General features: G+C 37.6%; 1 protein-coding gene across 2 annotated transcripts; it reads left to right on the top strand.

Annotated features, from left to right (window-relative positions):
* The first annotated feature begins 18,193 nt into the window (after positions 1-18,193).
* LOC106090110 (uncharacterized) lies at positions 18,194-20,318 on the top strand. Of its 2 annotated transcripts, XM_013256193.2 has the most exons (3): positions 18,194-18,416; positions 18,477-19,295; positions 19,379-19,464. In XM_013256193.2, the coding sequence occupies exons 1-3, from the start codon at positions 18,369-18,371 to the stop codon at positions 19,382-19,384; spliced, it is 873 nt and encodes a 290-aa protein (XP_013111647.2). In that variant the 5' UTR covers positions 18,194-18,368; the 3' UTR covers positions 19,385-19,464. The 2 variants fall into 2 exon arrangements, with proteins under 2 accessions (XP_013111647.2, XP_013111646.2); XM_013256192.2 differs by having other exon boundaries at positions 18,197-18,416; positions 18,477-20,318.
* The last annotated feature ends 1,798 nt before the right edge of the window (positions 20,319-22,116 follow it).

Here is a 22,116-nt window from a genome sequence, read left to right as displayed (position 1 = left end):
TTTTGAGCTTTCAAATAAAGTATTTTATTTTCCAAATTGTTCGACTTCCGATATTTTGCCAGTAATTTGAAGCTTTTTAGTCGGGCTTCATTGCAGGAAAAGTTATACCATTTATGCTTCGGCTGAAATGATTGCATTTCATTCGGCTTTTGCGGCCAAGATTTCGTTATCATTTCGCAAAGATTACTTAGTTTGAGATTGCTGGTTGCTACCTCATAATTATCCATAATTTCGTTGAGTCTTCTCTGATATTTATATTTCATCTTATCCTTCCAGATTAGCTTTGGCAACAAATTCATTTTTTGTCCACTTTCTGCTGATATATTATAATTCAATTTGAGTACAATTGGGAAGTGGTCGGACCATATTTTGTCGTCCACTGAGAAGTTATTAACAAAGCCTAGCAATTCAAGAGATGCAGAACATATATCATTTACAGATTGACCAAGTGTATTGGCATATGTCACATTACCCTCACCATCTCCGAGAGTAATTCCATTCAAAATAAATAAATTCGAGTCATTGCAAAACTCAACAAATTGCTTGCCTTTTTTATTAATGACCTTGTCTTTTGATTTTCTCACGTCATAACCAGCAACGAACATCTCCGTACCTATTTCATTTAGATATTGTTTCAGTTCTCCAATGCGAACGTTCAGGTCACCCATTATAATACCATTAGTGATTTCAAGATTATTATATACATCCTTCAGACTATTGAATTCCTCCGACCAAGAATCTGGACGAATGTATGTCGGTATTAAAGTGAAGACATATGTAGTGGTGCGTATAATTAGTAGCTGCGCATCTGAACTTTCATTCACTTCATATGTAATTCCAAAATCCTCTAATTTTTTGCTAATTCCGTATATTTTTCCACCAATAGCTCTTCCATGCCTATGATTACGTGTTGCCGGTATAAAAATTAAGTGAAACCCATTGAAAAACATTCGCGCTCTTTCTGACCTTTCATCTTCTAGATGTGTCTCCAATAAAATAAAGATTTCAAAACTTTTTATGTAGTTGAAAAAAGTAGGATACAGATATTTATTTTCCAACCCATTTATATTATAAGATAAAATTGAAATCGTATGTTGAGTTGGTGTCTGTCCGGCATTTACATTATTTGATTGGGTCTTTCCTAGTTTTTTGGATTTGTGTAGGTTTTTAAATCATCGTAGTTAATATTTATATTTCTTATCGCCTCTCCATAAAGTTTTGCCAGTTGTTCCACACCATTACCATTTCCACAGAGAAGTATGTTTCCATTGCTCCACCTAAACCACTGATCTTGAATTTTCATTTTATCCGCTCGAATCATTATTTTATAATCTTTGCTTATAGCAAGTAATTCTATTTTTAATCGTAGGAAAGCTTTTTTGTGGTCTTGTTTCATTGGCATCATATCCCGCTCTATAGAGATGGACGTATTCACCAGTTTTCGCGTGTTTTTGAAAACCTCTTGTATAGCGCCCTGGTTTTCAAGTTCAACTATTACGGCCATCTTTCCGTTACGATCAAAGATTTTTCGAACTGTTTTAAAGCTTGGTGCGACACCTAGATTTTCCGAAAATAGTTTCTTTACTTCTTCCTCCGGTTTGCTTGCAGAAGCTAAACCCTTAATAAACAACTTGTTCGTAGCTACTTGGTTCTGTAACCATTGAATATTCCTTTTATTCGATTCATTTTCATTCTTTACTTTACTTAGTTCTTCTTTCAGTTGCGAATTTTCTAATTTCAAAGATTGTACTTCTGAATTAACGGCTGTAATTTCATTTTTAATTTCTTCCAGGTCGGCTTTTGTTGGAAGAGATTTTAATTTCTCATCTAAATTTGAGTTTATTGTGTCCCTAATTAAAGTAATTAAATCATTTGGATCCATTGTAACTTTATTTTGATTTTGAGGTGACAGAATTTCTTTGCATTTCCTCTTTGGAGTCTGGTTCATAAGTGACATAGCTCCTTAAGATTATTAGTGTGGGCAAAAACCCTTTATAAATAACTTGGTATGGCAATGCCGTGGTTTTGTTGTTATCGATATCCTTCGTTGAGTTTATCGAATATATGTCATCTCGATGTTCGTTGGACAAGGCCAGATGATATAGTTATTTTATTTTCGTTTGTGTTTGTTTACATCCAATTTCCAATATTTGAGTGATAATTGTGTAATATGTTTTTGCGAAATTTATTTTAAAAATTGCTCACCAGTGCCTTTAACTAGTGCAACTCCAACCAACACAACTCTGCCTCGAAAATGCTTCACTTTGATGTATAATACTTTCTCAGTCGTGTCTTATTTACCGAGGAACAACAAAATCAACCAGGAGCACACACGAAACACGTCCGACACCAATGAATTATTAGGCACGAGACCACCATGGATCTCATTTGGCAAGTTCTTTGGACGGTTTCTCTTTATAGGTAGACACTAAAAAAGATAGTGGAAGGTCATAACAAAAACTCGCTATGGATTTTTAATATGCTTGGATTAGAAGTGCTCCCTTTAGCGGCTCATGAACTATATTCGGGAGATCGGCTTATATGGCGGCTGTATCAGGTTTCGAACCGATTCGGACCATGCTTGCTACATCTGTTGGAGATAATAGGAAAAGTCATTGTTCACAACTTCAGCCAAATCGGATAAAAGTTGCGGCCTCTAGAAGCTCAAGTAATCGGGAGATCGATTTATACGGGAGCTATATAAAGTTTTAGACCGATTGAAACCATACACGGTACATTTTTTGGAGGACATAAGAAAAGGCATCGTGCAGAATTACAGTCAAATAGAATAAAAGTTGCGACCTCTAGAGACTCAAGAAGTATATTCGGGAGATCGATTTGCAAATACAAATTTGTCTATGAACATTCCATTAAAGAACAGGGGCACACATATCAATGGGTGCTGTCTAATTCAAATTTTAAGCTCAATGATAAGAGTCTCTTTATTATAGCCAAGTCCGAACGGCGTGCCGCAGTGCGACACCTCTTTGTGGAGAAGATTTTACATGGGTGTCATACCAAATGGTATAGTACCTCACAAATGTCGCCAGCTTTAGGAGGGAAAACCCACCACCAAAATTTTTTATAATGTTCTCGCCTGGATTCCAACCCAGGCATTCAGCTTCATAGGCGGACATGTTAATCTCTGCGCTACGGTGGCCTCCATATCAGGGAGGTTTGGACAGATTAAAACCATACTCGGTTAGAGGTCATACGAAAATCCGTTAGAGGTCATACAAAAAGTCTTTTTGCAAATTTGCAGCCAAATCGAATAAGAATTGCGCACTCTAAATGCTCAAGAAATAAAATTTGGAGATCGGTTTATATGGGAGCTATATCTAAACGTGGCCGGTTTGGCTCATTTTCAATCCCAACTGACCTGTTTGAATAAGTAGTGCTCTTGCAAAATTTTTGGCTCCTAGCTAAATTGCAAAATGGCGCCCCGGTAGCCGAGTTGGTAGCGTGCTTGGATAACCAGGGCAGGGGGGTCATGGGTTCGATTCCCGCCAGAAGCCTTGGTCTGTCGCCTCACAATGACTCAAAATTGTCTAAGTGAGTCTGTAAAAGACTGCCACTCTTACTTAACCTAACCTAACCTAGATTGCAAAATCATTTTTATACCCTCCATCATAGGATGGAGGTATACTAATTTCGTTATTCTGTTTGTAACACCTCGAAATAGGCGTCTAAGACCCCATAAAGTATATATTCTTGATCGTCATGACATTTTAAGTCGACCTAGCCATGTCCGTCTGTTTATCCGTCCGTCCGTCTGTCTATCAAATGCACGCTAACTATCAAAGAACTGAAGCTAGACGCTTGAAATTTTACATCAATACTTTTTATTAGCGTATCTGGGATTTTGACTTCTTGAGCCTCTAGAGGGCGCAATTCTCATCGGATTTGGCAGAAATTTTGTACAACGGCTTCGTGTCTAATATCACCTATCTCACGATTTTGCTTTTTGAGCCCCTACAAGGCGCAATTCTTATCCGAATGAACTGAAATATTACACAATGACTTCTACAATGTTCAGCATTCAATTCATTTATGGTTCGAATCGGACTATAACTTGTTATAGCTCCAAAAGCATAACAGTTCTTATTCAATATTCTTTGCTTGCCTAAAAAGAGATGCCGAGATAGAACTCGACAAATGCGATCCATGGTGGAGGGTATATAAGATTCGGCCCGGCAGAACTCTCTTACTTGTGTAAAATATAATTTTTTTTTGTACACATTACTGAATTAAATCGGGATTTTTATTTTTTCTGTGCTGGAAACAGACGCTGATGTTGGCCATTGGTCTCATTGTCATTTCGAGTATCATTTATTTGTATTTAAGTAAGAGTCTGTGCCACCTAATCCCTCACTGAGACTCTCCTTTACAGGGTAAATCCTCAATGTGTGCGCTTTTATTGAGTAGATGACCGCATCTATCCATTCATAATCATCCGCTTTGGTTCGTTTTTACATCTCTACACACAGAGGTAATTTCATACCAAACGTGGATGAAATATAAAATGATTAGTACCGTTTGGTACTAGCTTTATTACCGAACTGGTATTGCTTTTAATACCAATCTGTCATTGGTTTTAGTACCAAACCGATATCTTAAAATAAACCGATCTGAACCATATACGACACGGCTGTCGAAAAGTTGCAAACGGAATGACAAAATTAATATACCCCCATCCTTCGGTGGTGGGTATAAAAATATTGAAAATATTTTTAATTTTATTTTATTTCGATTATTTATGTTAGTAATTACAACAAATAAAAGCGTACTAAGTTCGGCCGGGCCGAATCGTGGGAACCCACCACCATGGATTCTGCTAAAATATGGGAGATATATCTAGTTATAGACCAAATTGGACCGTAATCGGCGCAGTTGTTGAGAGTCATAACAGAACATGCAAAATTTCAGCCACATCGGAAAAAAGTTGCGGCTTGTAAGGGCTCATGTTCTTGACCGATTTGAACCGTACTTAGTACAGTTGTTAGAAGTCATAACAGAACACCAAGTACAAAATTTCAGCCAAATCAGGTGAAAATTGAGTCTTCTAACCAAAGACGAAACGCGTCCCATAATGGTTGGTGTGTGTTGCTATCGCTGGCTTTCCTTTCCATTTGCAAAGAAAATCTCCGATCACTGAGCTCGCCTCGAAAGAGAAACAAACTATTTATTTGTTTAACAAATATTTTTTAATGTCGTCAATATTATAAGTATAAAGCTCAGCAACACTTCTGGCGCAATGACAAGAATACAAATGTAACGCCATCAACTCTTAATAGCCTCCTTTGTCTAGTAATGAATTGATACCAAATGTTATTAAAAATCTTTGCTAATAACGCGAACAAAACAATGCCAGACGGTATTGGCAATGTACCATAATTTTTCTATCAGTGTACAAAGGCTCTCTTAATTAACCATTCACCTTGAGTAAGTGTCGTGGTCTAACTGCCGAATGATTGCCTCTAGCATTCGTATGATCGCCTATGCACGATAGTGATTTGTCGTTCAACTATGGCTGTTATTGCTAATGGTTATCTACTCGTGTCCCCAACGAGTATTTGTTTATTTTTGTCGATATTTTTTTTGTTGTTCTATTCAAACTGTACCAAGCCATAGTTGTGCAGTACGATTTAAGCCTCTCTTGCTTTCTTTGTTTTTTTAATCAATCGACCATTCGCAGTCATGCAAAACACTTTCCCACTGTACACTGCCAAAGCTTCTAATAAGAGCACACATACATATACACATACATAGGTGAGTACGCACAAAATGTTAAGAATGCTGTTGTCCATTATTCACTTATGTCGTAGAATGTAATTAATTTGTTTTCTTTTATATAGGTGCGACGTAGTGTAGTCAACATCTTGGCTCACAGCCTTCCCTCACTCACTCACTCACTCCCTCTCTTTCTCTCTTCCTCTCACACCAGATTGGTCTCCACGGTATCATTGACATGGGAATTTTTGCAATGAATGAATGAAAATGAACAACGAGCAACGAATGAACAAACAAATAACACCTGTAAAAATCAACAGATGTGACACAAAAAGCCAATTGTCTTGCTGTCCCCAACTCTTATCGTTCAACTCTCTGTACGCTGTATTCTCCCCAAAGATGAAGAAGAAGAAGACGAAAGAAAGAAAAGCAACGAAACGAAGATGAATTCGTATGAGAGTAATGCATGCATACTAAATAGGCCATTTAATGATGATGACAAACTCAATGTTAATGGTGCTGGCAATGATGCCGATGATAGCGATGAAGGCAATGATGATGACAATAATGTCCTTTTACGGCATTTAATCCATTTGTGATGAACACCCAGACGACATACAAGTAGTAGGCAGACAGACAGATAGAGGTGACACACATACATACACACAGATAGACAGACACACCGACTAGGTAATGGTGTCAATTGAAATTTATTGTTAATTATTTTAGTATATCAGGTGTTGTTGCTTGTGGTCAACACATTCTTCTTTTGCAATTCAATTAAATTAATAATGCATTGCTAACAGAAGTGACTTAAATGGCATTTAACCTAGGTGAATATTTAGTTTGTTAGGAATTGGAGAAATGTTTAAGCTTTCAATATTAAAGTTTAAAAGCGAACGTTTTGAAAGTAAAGCCAGCGTTGGCTATTGGTGCGGCATAGCTGCTGATGCAAATACCATCCTCCCATCTAAGAGGGCAATGGAAGTGACTGTTTCCACAATTACCAAAGTACCAGGCACTTATTCGACAACAGTAAAGATAGTCCTTGGGAGGATTAGTTTCAGTACATGGAACCAATTTTCTTACAATAGGACCTAAATTGTGGCTACTACAGCTTTAAAGGGTCTGGGTTCGAATCATGGCAAGAGCATTAGACCACCAACTTTATAAACCAATCGAATTATGATCTTCTTCTCAGATTTCCATTTATCAATTATTATCGGGAGATACTCAGATACTAAATGAAGATTAATAACCTCTTCCAGTGGGTTACTTCTGTTTTTTATTCGCAAGTTCATCCATATTGAAACAAATGGTGATTTTTTAAGAGCTATAGAAAAGTTTTTCAAAAAAAAACAGGTAAAAAGGAGTTAAGTTTGGCCGGACCGAACTTTGGATACCCATCACCTCGGGTATATAAAGGGTGATTTTTCTGAGGTTAGGATTTTCATGCATTAGTATTTGACAGATCACGTGGGATTTCAGACATGGTGTCAAAGAGAAATATGCTCAGTATGCTTTGACATTTCATCATGAATAGACTTACTAACGAGCAACGCTTGCAAATCATTGAATTTTATTACCAAAATCAGTGTTCGGTTCGAAATGTGTTCATTCACAACTCACCGGGCCAAATTTCGGCGACATTGGACAATAAATGTGGCTTTTATGGGCCCAAGACCCTAAATCGGAGAATCGGTCTATATGGCAGCTATATCCAAATCTCGACCGATCTGAGCTAAATTAAGGAAGGATGTCGAAGGGCTTAACACAACTCACTGTACCAAATTTCAGCAAAATCGGATAATAAATGTGGTGGGCCCAAAACCTTTAATTAGAGTTAGGTCTATATGGCAGCTATATCAAAATCTGAATGGATCTATGCCATATTGCAGAAATATGTCGAGGGGCCTAATTTTACTCACTATTTCAAATTTCGGTGAATTCGGACAATAAATGCGCCTTTATGGGACCAAAACCTTAAATAGAGGGATAGGTCAGGCTATGGCAGCTACATCCAAATCTGGACCGATCTGGGCCAAATTGAAGAAGGATGTCGAAGAGCCTAACACAACTCACTGTCCCAAATTTCGGCGAAATCGGACAATAAATGCGCTTTTTATGAGCCCAAAATATATAGTCAGAGTTCGGTCTATATGGCAGCTATATCCACATCTGGACCGATCGGGGACAAATTGAAGAAGGATGTCGAAGGGCTTAACACAACTCACTGTACCAAATTTCAGCAAAATCGGATAATAAATGTGGTGGGCCCAAAACCTTTAATTAGAGTTAGGTCTATATGGCAGCTATATCAAAATCTGAATGGATCTATGCCATATTGCAGAAATATGTCGAGGGGCCTAATTTTACTCACTATTTCAAATTTCGGTGAATTCGGACAATAAATGCGCCTTTATGGGACCAAAACCTTAAATAGAGGGATAGGTCAGGCTATGGCAGCTACATCCAAATCTGGACCGATCGGGGACAAATTGAAGAAGGATGTTGGAGGGCCTAACACAACTCGCTGTTCCAAATATGAGCAGAATCGGATAATAAATGTGGCATTTATGGGCCTAGGACCCTAAATCGGCGGATCGGTCTATATGGGGGCTATATCAAGATATAGTCCATCTTCCAACTTAACATGCTTATGGACAAAAAAAGAATCTGTGCAAAGTTTCAGCTCAATAACTCTATTTTTAAAGACTGTAGCGTGATTTCAACAGACAAAGGGACAGATGGACGGACATGTCTAGATCGTCTTAGATTTTTACGATATGTTGCAAACGGAATGATAAAATGAATATACCCCCATACTGCGGTGGTGGTTATAAAAAAGCACATAAAGTGCAGAAAAATGTATGAAATCTTTATTTGAATCGAGAATTTGAAAACTATTTCATGCAAATGTTGACCGTGACTGCGCCTCAAATGTTCCATCCGCTAAGTCCAATTTTGGCATACTCTTTCCAATATTTCGGCCGCGCAATGCTTCAATGTTGTCTTCCAATGCGTCCATTGAAGAGGACTTGTCTGTATGAGACATGAGCTTTAAAATAGCCCCAAAAATGGCTTAAAGGCGTTTGATCGCACGATCTAGGTGGCCAATTGACCGGTCCCGAACGTGATAGAAAATGTTCACCGAACTCGCCTCTCAATAAGTCCATTGTTACGCGTGCTATGTGGCATAAGGCACCGTCTTGTTGAAACTACATGTCATGCATGTCAAGCTCTTGCATTTTAGGCAAAAAAAAACTTTGATTATCATCTCAAGGTGGCGCTCAGAATTCACAGTTATGTTACGATTCCCATCATCTTTGAAGAAGTACGGTCCAATGATGCCACCAGCACATAAACCGCACCAAACGTATGTGGCATAAGGCACCGTCTTGTTGAAACCACATGTCATGCATGTCAAGCTCTTGCATTTTAGGCAAAAAAAAAACTTTGATTATCATCTCAAGGTGGCGCTCAGAATTCACAGTTATGTTACGATTCCCATCATCTTTGAAGAAGTACGGTCCAATGATGCCACCAGCACATAATCCGCACCAAACTGTGAATTTTTCTGGATGCATTGATAACTCTTGCAATGCTTCTGGCTGATCTGCACTCCAAAATCGACAATTCTGCTTATTAACGTACCCATTGAGCCAAAAATGAACTCCGATTAAACTGATCATAAAATGGAAGAAGCGCGTGATGAACTTTCTTAACAGAGCACGCAGTTTGATAATAAGTTTTAATAATTTGCAAGTGTTTTTATACCCTCCACCATATGATGGGGGGTATACTAATTTCGTCATTCTGTTTGTAACTACTCGAAATATTCGTCTAAGACCCCATAAAGTATTGTATATATATTCTTGATCGTAGCGACATTTATGTCGATCTAGCCATGTCCGTCCGTCTGTCCGTCCGTCTGTCTGTCTGTCTGTCTGTCGAAAACACGCTAACTTCCGAAGGAGTAAAGCTAACCGCTTGAAATTTTGCACAAATACTTTTGATTAGTGTAGGCCGGTTGGTATTGTAAATGGGCCATATCGGTCCATGTTTTGATATAGCTGCCATATAAACCGATCTTGGGTCTTGACTTCTTGAGCCTCTAGAGGGCGCAATTCTCATCCGATTTGACTGAAATTTTGCACATAGTGTTTTAGTATCACTTCTAACAACTGTGCTAAGTATGGTTCAAATCGGTTCATAACCTGGTATAGCTGTCATATAAACCGATCTTGGGTCTTGACGTCTTGAGCCTCTAGAGGGCGCAATTCTTATCCGATTTGACTGATAAGAACTGATACCGGTTCATAACCTGGTATAGCTGTCATATAAACCGATCTTGGGTCTTGACTTCTTGAGCCTCTAGAGGGCGCAATTCTTATCCGATGGGAATGAAATTTTGCACGACGTGTTTTGCTATAATATCCAAACACTGTGCCAAGTATGACTCAAATCGATCCATAACCTGATATAGCTGCCATATAAACCGATCTTGGGTCTTGACTTCTTGACCCTCTAGAGTGCGCAATTCTTATCCGATTGGAATGAAATTTTGCACGAAGTGTTTTGTTATTATATCCAACAACTGTGCCAAGTATGGTTCAAGTCGGTTCATAACCTGATATTGCTGCCATAAAGAGGGCGCAATTCTTATCCGATTTGACTGAAATTTTGCATGTAGTGTTTTGGTATTACTTCCAATAACTGCGCTAAGTATGGTTCAAATCCGCCCATGTTTTGATATAGCTAGCATGTAAACGGATCATGGGTCTTGACTTCTTGAGCCTCTAGAGGGCGCAATTCTTATGCACATAGTGTTCTAGTATCACTTCTAACAACTGTGTTAAGTATGGTTCAAATCGGTCCATAACCTGATATAGCTGCCATATAAACCGATCTTGGGTCTTGACTTCTTCAGCCTCTAGAGAGCGCAATTCTTACCCGATTGGAATGCAATTTTGCGCGACGTGTTTTGTTATGATATCCAACAACTGTGCTAAGTATGATTCAATTCGGTGCATAACTTGATTTAGCTGCCATATAAACCGATATGGGGTCCTGACTTCTTGAGCCACTAGAGGGCGCAGTTATTATCCAATTTGGCTGAAATTTTGTACAACGGTTTTTTTCATGAACTTTAACATACGTATCGAATATGGCATGAATCGGCTTATAGCCTAATACAACTTCCTATAGAAACCGATCTCTCTATTTTGCTTCTTCAGCCCCAAAAGTGCGCATTTCTTACTAGATTGAGCTAATATTTTACACAATGACTTCTATTACTATCTCCAATATTCAGTTCAATTATGGTCCGAAATGAGCCATAAATTGATATTGTTCCAATACTATAGCAATTCTTTTCTTTTATCCTTTGTTTGCCTAAAAAGAGATACCGTGGCAAGAGCTCTACAAATGCGGTCCATGGTGGAGGGTATATAAGATTCGGCCCGGCCGAATTTAGCACGCTTTTGCTTGTTTTTTTTGGTAAGACGATTCATGGTTAAATTATGGACCAAGCTGATGATGTTCGACAGTGAAAGAAAACACAATATGTGCATGAGCTGTTTAAACCAGTGTTGCCAAAAATATAATAGCTAAAAAAATCACCCTTTAGTAGCAAATATATCGACAATTGTAAGTTTTCTTTCTTTCCCTATTTTTCTAGGCATCGATCATCTTAGCAAATGGTCAGAATTTTCCAACAATTTTGTATTAAGCCACCCTATTTATCATAGTTTACACGAGTGTTTGGTACTTATTTCCATAAACCTACATTTCAAGCTTTTTAGCCAGGCCTAGCATCTACTGACAGCTGCTAGGCCAACTTTTTACAGATTTGTACAAAATTTTCTTGAATTTTATTAATACTTAAACTTATAAATAGAAAATGTTAAAATCCAAATTTACAAAAATGACATCACTGCCCACCTGCATCTCTGGTACTCTGAGCAACAATTCCGTCATCCAACAGAGGTTTAAACGGAGCATGGACATCAGGATCATAGGGAAATAATGATCTCAAATCGGGTATTTTACCATTGGTGGGTGAATCAAACCATTTTTTGTATTCTGGAGTTTCCTTCAAAGGATGTTTTCTATGGCGTTCTAATTTGACAGCGATATGGGAAAAGCCAGGAGTAGCATTGCGTATACCAAATGTCTGCTTGGGGCAAACATTTAAAAGATTCAACTGTTCTGGGAAACGACAAGACGATGAGTTAAGATTGGAAGAATGCCAAGCTCTCCAAAATTCTGAAGATTGAGTGATCATGCCATTGTCATAGCAATTTGAGGTGTACAGGGGATTCCACGAGGACATGGTGTTAGATGAGTCCAAAGACTTTGGTATGGTTGATGGGTTGGAAGTTGGGGTTCCTTCCAATTTGATGTTACCCAAGGTAAGCTTAGTTTGTTCCTGTGACCTAAAGGACTCATAAGAAATTATCTGCTTATGATGGCTGCCATTTACTTGGATGTGTTCTAGCTTTGCTTTTGATTCAATCGTCACATTGGAATTTGAGTTAACACCATTACACCCACTTTCCGGTCTTTTTTCGTTGAATCTCCTTTCATTTTTTTTCTCTGTTGTAGCTTCCAATTCATGAAATATAAAGGAATAGATTCCATCACGCCTCTCCAATTCCTTTAGCATAAGCTCATCAGAGCTAGGGTTAAAATCCAGTGACTCTTTGCTCTCAATGAAATTCATGGCAGCTAATTCATCTAAATTCCACAAAAACTTGATATGTCTATACATGAAGGAAGCTCACTCCAAACTGCAAAGCGATCAATGCGTAATGATCGAACTCCAAGCACTTGTTATGGGGAAATTCAATGGTAAAAAAAAACACTTTTTAAAGGGGAGACATTTGTTTACATCAACTTTAGGTATTGTTGGTAGTTCATAGAACTCGTTTAAATTCCTTGTACTCCAATGTCTGTTTAATGTCATCAATAGTTTATTTGACAACTTTTTCGTGTTAAAAAAGCCATCAATTTTTAATTTGAGCTACCACATAAACGAAACGTAGACTATCTCATGGCTGAGTGTTTGTAAACAAGGGGGATTATATCGATGTTTGACTCTCAAGCAATGAATGCAGTGATGTTCATGAAAGTGGCAGAGTTGCAAACGATTCGATTGTCTTGCTAACTTGGACAGGCGAACTATTTCTATAGTAGCCATTGCGGCAAATCATGGGAGGAGAACTATTGGGTTGCCCAAAAAGTAATTACGGATTTTTCATATAGTCGGCGTTGACAATTTTTTTTCACAGCTTGTGACTCTGTAATTGCATTCTTTCTTCTGTCAGTTATCAGCCGTTACTTTTAGCTTGCTTTAGAAAAAAAGTGTAAAAAAAAGTATATTTGATTAAAGTTCATTCTAAGTTTTATTAAAAATGCATTTACTTTCTTTTAAAAAATCCGCAATTACTTTTTGGGCAACCCATACATACCACAATCTGAATTAGACCAATAACTGAAAATGGACAGACAGATAGATACGAATCGAATTTTAATCTAACATTTTCTTATATATAACAAGTAAAAAGGCATTAAGTTCGGGCGGGCCGAACTTTGGATACCCATCACCTAGGGTGTATATGTAAACCCCCTTTCGCCACAGTCTGGTGAAAATTGTATAACTTAAGCACCCAAATTCGGCACGGACATAGAGTGATCTAATTCATATTCACACTGATGAATTTTGTATTTCAAATTTCAGCGAATTTGGATAAAAAATAAAGCTTTTATGGGCTTCAGACTCTTCATCGGCAGATCGCTCTGTATGGCAGCTATATCTAAATATAGTACGATGTGTACCATATATGGGTCGGATGTTAAGAGGCTTAAAACTGCGCACAATTCCAAATTTCAGCGAAGTCGGGTTATAAATAAAGCTTTTATGGGCTTCAGACCCTTTATCGGGAGATCGGTTTATATGACAGCTATATCTTAATATGGACCGATCTAATCCATATTTAGGTCAGATATCGGGAGGCTTAAAATAACCCACTGTTGCAAATTTCAGCGAAATAGGGTAATAAATAAAGCTTTTGTGTTCTTCAGACCCTTTACTGTCTATATGGTAGCTATATCTAAATATAGTCCGATCTGAACCATATTTGGGTCAGTCGGCGGGAGGCCTTAAAATACTCACAGTTTAAAATTTCAACAACATCGGATGAAAAATAAAGTTTTTATAGACATTAGACCCTTTATCGGAAACTCGGTCTATATGGTAGCTATATCTAAATATGGTCCGATTTGGCCCGTTCAAGAACTTATCTGTGCCAAATTTCAGCTCAATATCTCAATTTTTGAAGGCTGTAGAGTAATTACAACAAACACAAGGACATCGTTAAACCATCTTAGAATTTTACGACGATCCGAAATATATATATATATTGTACTTTGTAGGGCTGGAAATGAATATTTGGATGTGTTGAAAACGGAATGACCAAATTAATATACCCCCTATTCTATGGTGGTGGGTATAAAAATCAATTTGTATTCGGTTGTTTGTTTGTATGTTTGTCGGTTTGTTTGTTTTTTCCGTAAAGTCTTAAAAACGGCTGAACAGATTACTTTGAAATTTTCACAGATTGTGTATCGGAAGGTGTCGGAAGGGGAGCGGACCCTCCCCTTACTAAAAATAAAAGAGAACCGATCGGGACAATATGAGACTCAAATGAAAGGTATTCAGGAGTAGAGTATGATTCTCAAATTACTTTTTCACAGATTGTGTATCGGAAGAAGTCGAAAGGGGGCGGACTCTTTCCCCTTACCAAAAAAAAACGATCGGGACAATATGGGACTCAAATGGAAGGTATTCAGGATTAGAGTATGAATATCATATTACTTTGAATTTTTTACAGATGGTGCATCGGAAGGGGGGCGGACCCTCCCCCTTACCCCAAAAGTATTACCAAAAATAAAAGTGCTCCGATATTCAGAAGTAGAGTACGAATTTCATATTAAAAATTGGGTCCAAGTCACTGTGGGGTCGCCCCAACCCCAAAACTTCCTAACATAGGTTTATTGGACGATCATGGCAATATGGGACTCAAATGAAAGGTATTCGGGAGTAGAATGCGGATATGGGCAGATATGGATATGGGCCACCCGCTTTTTGTTGATATCAAAAAGCGGGCGGACCTCCCCATTACCCAAAAAATCAAATGAAAGGTATTGAAGAGTTGAATGCGAATATCGTATTAAAAATTGGTTACAATTACCCAGGAATTCTACCTAAGCCCAAAACTCCTCCAAGCAGACAAATTGAACGTTCATATCAATATGGGGCTCAAATGAAAGGTATTTGGGAGTAGATTACGTATGCCAGATTGAAGTATAGGGAGATTGAAGTATATGGAGATTGAAGTATAGAGAGTCACATCAAACCCCCAAAAACGCCCCCAAATGGGCATATTAACCAATTGTGACATGGTTTGTTTGTTTGTTCCGTAGACTCAAAAACGGCTGAACCGATTTTCTTAAAATTTGCAGAGATTGTGTAGGTTGGTCTGGAAGGAAACATAGGCTATATAAATTTTTGATATCGGATGTGGGCGTATCCTCGCCCATTACCCAACAACACCACTTAAGATTAAAAGTTGGCCGATAGGACCTGTTGTAGACGCACTTATCCACCGATCTTTTTAAAAATTTTAACAGCAATTTCCTATATGACTCCTACAGTACGAGTATGTACGTATTTTGGTTAAAATTCTACATTTCAAATTTAAACAAATTTTAATTTCGACCACTTATTTTAGTATGTGCTATATAATTGCCCACCACTGTTAACACAAAATAAACCCAAAATTTATTGCATTTTTTTTCGGTTAAATCAAAACGGCAATTTGTTTGTTTATGTTTGTGGTGTGTGGTTTCGATGCGATGCCAAAAGGGGACAAAAACAATTACAAGACAATTATCCAAATTATTTTATAATTTATTTCAACAACATTATCCACTCGCTCAATACACCCACTCTCACACACACACGCATACATATTGCCCTAATGAAAATCTCTGCCTATAAAACATTATTTTGTGGTCTTAACAGAGATGTTTGATTGTTATATATGAGAACGAGAATGAAATGCATGAGGGCCCAAAAGTGTGGGCGTGTCACAGCACCACACAGCACAGAGGAGAGCAGCACATTAAGGACCGATTAATTGTTAATCATCAAACCTTAAATGTTATTGTGCTGTTTATGTGAAAGCTGTCGAAAAGTAATGGCCTTACATTAAGTGTTGCCTTTTTATAAACGGAAATGCTGAAAATAATGATATTGAGATGACAAAATATGCAAGGATAAATCAAAGAGCATATGGTTATGATAAATAGCATGGGAGAAAGGATAAGGGAGAGGGGGAAAAGTAGGTAGGATAAATGTAAGAAGTATTTACCTATTTGTAGGCAGTTCTTAACAGGGGCGAGCTCTTGAGCAGTTATTATTTAATTGTTTATAGACTTTTATATCAAGGTGTTCTATTTTTTTTCTCCCCAAACAGTAAATTCAGAAGCATTTTTCTTCTCTCAATTCCTGTTTTCAATTTTCTCTCCTTTGCACCTTTCATCGCTATGCTGATAATGATTGGAACGTTGGAACAATGGCAAGTCCCCTGACAATGGATAATACACTTTGAATATTTAATTATCTCAGTAATTATTTTCTTCCATGCCATCCATCCATACTTCATGATGGTGCGGACACCAATGGTCAGAAGCAAAAAAGAAAAATTAGAAATTCTTAAGGCTTTTAGCGTAAGCGTGAAATTAAAAAAATAAAAATTACACTTTATGCCTTACACTTATGCCTGGTTGAAAAGGGGAGTTCAAGGCTGTGCAGCATATTTTTCTTGCCTGCTTCACTCTGCTTCAGTTGCCAGTTCCATGGTCCATGGTGTCAGCCTAAGTTAGTCTTGAACAATTTTCTCAATTACTCTTTGGCATGGCATTTCGTTCACGTAAGACTTAAATTCAAACGAGTAGTAAGTCAATCTGGCTGTGCATGTGTATTGGTGGTAGCCTATGTATGACCATGTTGAAGTGTTGTGTTTGTCTTGGGCTTACTTATCCTACGGCTGTCCATAATCCTTCGAAATCAAGTGTCTGATTAAATGTTAACACCTAAGCGCAGCTGCCTTTGACAAATGATAAATTAATGATGACTTCGTTACTCTGCTTTAGGTTGACTGTCACTGGCAGCACAAGACAGGCTGTTGCAAATGGACTGGCCTAAGTTTAATGTTAGGGGCAAAAGGGTGATTAGAAAAATATATGTAAAATTTTGGATTTCTTAAATATATATTTTGGTGTTCTTAAATATAAGGATGAGAAGTGCTTATTAGGGGAGGAATGGCACCTCAGACATTTCGACTCAAATAAGCCCATCAAATTCGTGCTCCACTCCCAAATCCTTTTAATTTGAGCCCCATATTGACATGATCGGTAAATATGACCCATTTGGACATGGTCGGTAAATATGTCCCAATTGACCAAAAATTTAATTTTTCACTTCGTTAACTTAAAATGGCCATACCTCCTTAACTAAGCCTCCTAGAGCAAAAGTAAGGTTAAATCGTGATCACTTCCAAAAATTCTAAATTTTCACGAAAATCGACCAAAAAGTGAATTTTTCATTTCGTAAACTTAAAATGGTCATATCTCCTTAACTAAGCCTCCTAGAGCAAAAGTAAGATTAGTTCGTGATCACTTCCAAAAATTCTACTTTTTCATGAAAATCGAATAAAAAAGTGAATTTTTCACTTCGTAAACTTAAAATGGTCATATCTCCTTAACTAAGCCTCCTAGAGCAAAAGTAAGGTTAATTGGTGATCACTTCCAAAAATTCCAAATTTTCATAAAAATCTACCAAAAAGTGAATTTTTTACTTCGTAAACTTAAAATGGTCACATCTCCTTAACTAAGCCTCCTAGAGTAAAAGTAAGGTTAGTTCGTGATCACTTCCAAAAATTCTAGTTTTTCATGAAAATCGACCAAAAAGTGAATTTTTACCTTGTAAATTTAAAATGGCCATATCTCCTAAACTAAGCCTCCTACAGCAAAGGAAAGGTTAATTGGTGATCACTTCCAAAAATTCTAAATTTTCATGAAAATCCACCAAAAAGTGGATTTTTCATTTCTTAAACCTCAAATGGTCATATCTCCTTAACGAAGCCTCCTAGATCAAAAGTAAGGTTAATTCGTGATCACTTCCAAAAATTCTAAATTTTCATGAAAATCAATCAAACTTAAAATGGCTATAACTCCTTAACTAAGCCTCCTAGAGCAAAAGTAAGGTTAATTCGTGATCAATTCCAAAATTTTAAAACTTTCATGGAAACCGACAATTTTAAACTTTCAATTCGCACAATTAAAATGGCCTTATTTCGTAAACTGAGCCTCCTAGAGGAATTCAAAAATAGTCTTTTTACCATTTTTTTTTAGGTTTCCTCTGACATTTATATTTAAAATATTTTCAGAGAAAAATTTTTGGTTCGTTAGAAAGATTTCATTGTCTGTTTATTTTACCCAAAATCCCCGGAGTAGTACAAAATAACCCGAAAAGTAATTTTTTTTAATGGTGCAAAGAATCTTAATCAAAAATGACCACTTCACATTTTAATTTTATGAAAACGAAAATCAATTTGAGCGTAAGTTACAAAAACCTAAAAAAAAAACTTCAGTTCAGCTTCCCTTTGCCTTTCATTTAGCCTCATATATTGTCCAAGAATACCTCGGAAATTGTCAGCAACTGCGTTGAGAAACTTTACCAACAAATGCCCAATAAATTCAAAAATAATTTGCAACAATTCAGAATTGCCTCGGCGCGCAAAGAGCATACGGCTCCAGTTCGTCTTCTCAAGGAGCAGCAAGAGAAGGAAAGATTAAAAGAAAAATCTGAGACACAGCCACGTTTCAAAAGGAATACTCCCTCTAACAACGATGAAGCGCTGCTGCTCAAATCCATAATGCATGCCAGCCGTAGACGCTTGCTGGGCTATAGCCAGGAGACGAAAAAGAAACTTTTGAAACCTGCGACCTATAAAATCTATGATAAACGTCGCTTTGGATCCAGTGCCAGCAGCTCAAGTGCAAGCTTTCTTAGACATTCAGTTTCTGGTACAGAAAAACAACATCTAAGGCAATTGGGATTGCCACATGCCTTGAGGCAATTGAAAAAATCCTATGCCATGATCCATGGCAAGGCCAGGGATTCTTTGAATCCCGTGGTGGTGCCACAACCTAAGCGTGAGCAGCACATGACTCAAAGAAGCTTTGCTGCAAACTTCTCCATTAAGCCTTTATATGCCTTATCCAGTCTACAAGGTGACCTAATGATGATCGATGAGCTGCTGAGAAAACCCAAAATTCAAGCTCGAGAATCTTTGGGGAATTATTCCCTAGGTGTAGATTATCCACCTCACCCTCAGCAGCCTCAATACCGCAATGAACAAATTGTGGCCCAAACCATACTGAAACAACAAAACAAAAATTTACCAAAGCCTTTGGGAAAACCTTTATCTCCGCAGGTAATGTCACCTTTACCCCCACAACCCCCATCACAATTCAAAGGCTATGGCAAAAGGCTAAGATTAACAAATCCTACCAACAGCCCTAGAGAACACTGGAAGTGGACTGCTAAAACTACTCGTCCAACCATATCTCCCAATGAGAGGCTAATCAAGGCCAAACGCAAACCTCTGGCCGATATTCAAAGACCTCAGGTGCCTGATTTCTGGAGACGCCATCAATTTTTCCCCCTTATAGGCCATTATTATGGAGAGGTAGAGTCTTCTGCACCAGCAGCACCGGTGAAATTACAAAAACCCTACAAAATCAATGGGCGTATAGCGAACTTGGCATATGAAGGCTACTTAAATAACTGACCATATCAGCATCTAGAGGGGCCAAGAGACTCACAATTCCTATACCTTGTGATTCCATTACTGCCCACTACCCATCATGGACCATCTGTCTAAGTGTCGCTCCATCCCATTCCCATTCTACCTTCCGCCCTTCCACATTTTGTTAGACGATAATGTTTTGTGTATTTATCGACATACATATGAGTTTTGATTTTGAAAAAGTTTTTCTTTCCTCTACCAAAACTACAAATGCTGATGTATGACACAACATTTGTCGCATCATCTGGAAAACATGTTTCCCACTCTCCCTTAACTGGATCATTCGCAAACCTACCTACAATCGCCCTCCCCGAGAATGTCTGAGCATGGCGAAATGGTCTTTTATAAGTCCTGACAAAGCGTTGTCTTTGATGTGCAATTTCAGTGTCCTCTGTGTGACAATTGTGGAGCATTCTACGCATAGCAGTTCCCTCTTGGATAGATGAATGAATGGATCGATAGATAGATGGATGGACGGATGAATAGATGGATGATGTGTGAATGAAGAATTGATGTTTGTGTGATTACAATGTGATGTCATAAAAGTTATCGGTTTATTATTTGTTTGAATTACATTTGTGCATATGGCTGTGAATATATGATTGTCCTGTTGACACATGGCACAGTGGGTTCCCCATCAAATATTTATATATTTGTATGTTTTTTGTGTGTTTTCTTTAATATTTGCTAGTCTTCATTGCTCTTTGCGGATAACCATCTTTAAGGGGGTGTCATAAATGACCTCAATGGTGGCAAATGAATGTATTATGGCCCTATAAAAAGATAAAATCCGTGTAAGGGGAAGAGACGGTGTCAACGGAAGAAATGATTGTAATAAGAAAAGTTGGCTGGAAAGTAAAAATCATCCCAAAGTTCTTCAAAATAAACAAAAGTAAAAAAGAAGATGCAATAAATTAAAACATAATAAAACCAGTAAGGAAAGCCAAAAGTCGGGCGGTTCCAACTTTTTAATGCCCTACACCTACCCTATTTCCACAAAAGGGGGCTACAGCTAATTCTGAACCAATTTTAATGGACCTTGGCGGATCAATCCAGATAGATTATAATAAATCTGAACCGATTTTGACCAAATTTTATGGATATTGTGGAATTCGTCGAGGAAAGCGTTGTACAACATTTTGGGAAGGTTGGTCAATAAATTAGTTTGTACTGGGTCTAGGAGTGAAAATCGGGCTATATATATTTGAGAGCTATATCTAAATCTGAACCGATTTCTATGAAATTCACCAATAAAAAAGTCCTTCCTGCCAAATTTTGAGAGAATCGATTAACAAATGACCATTTTATTGATGTATTAATGCAAATCGAACGAACATATATATGAAAGCTATATCTAAATCTGAACCGATTTTTATGAAATTCACCAGTAATATTGGGAGTCATAAGGAAATCCTTCCTGCCAAATTTCGAGAGAATCGGTTAACAAATGACCATTTTATTGCTGTATTACTCCAAATCGGACGAACATATATATGGGAGCTATACCCAAATCTGAACCGATTTTGTTGAAATTTACCAGTAATATTGAGAATCATAAGAACATCTTTTTTGTCGAATTTCAAGAGAGTCGGCTAACAAATGACCATTTTATTGCTGCATTACTCCAAATCGGACGAACATATATATGGAAGCTATATCCAAATCTGAACCGATTTTTATGAAATTCACCAATAATATTGAGAGTCATAAGAAAATCCTTCCTGCCAAATTTCAGGAGAATCGGTTAACAAATTACCATTTTATTGCTGTATTACTCCAAATCGGACGAACATATATATGGGAGCTATATCCAAATCTGAACCGATTTTTATAAAATTCACCAGTAATATCGAGAACCATAAAAAATTCTTCCTGCCAAATTTTCAGAGAATCGAATAACAAATGACCATTTTAATGCATAATTACTGCAAATCGGACGAACATATTTATGGAAGCTATATCCAAATCTGAACCGATTTTTTTCCAATTTCAATAGGCTTCGTCTCTAGGCCGAAAAACATGCCCATACCAAATTTGAAGACGATCGGATGAAAATTGCGGCCTGTAGTTTGTACACAAATTAACATGGACAGACAGACGGACAGACAGACAGACGGACGGACAGACAAACAGATGAAATATGAAATGCATCATTTTTGAACCAGGGATTTGGAGCGGAGTGGTTGTTAATCTCAAAATCCACTGCACTCCTTGCAGATCTCGATGTAAATAAATCCTCTGATCCGGATGGTATATCGTCACTTTTTATGCAAGTGTTCTTCGACGCTCGCTCGTCCTTTACGCAATCTCTTCAAACTTGCTTACCGTGCGGGTGTTTTCTCGGCGCGTTGGAAGATTGCGAACGTGCAAACTCCATGGATTTGTATACCCACCACCATAGCAAAGGAGGTATATTAATTTAGATTGTCGTTAAATTCTAACACAA

This window comes from Stomoxys calcitrans, chromosome 4 (genome assembly GCF_963082655.1).
Source record: "Stomoxys calcitrans chromosome 4, idStoCalc2.1, whole genome shotgun sequence".
Taxonomy (NCBI): Eukaryota; Metazoa; Arthropoda; class Insecta; order Diptera; family Muscidae; genus Stomoxys; species Stomoxys calcitrans.
This window is presented reverse-complemented; position numbering and strand designations above follow the sequence as displayed.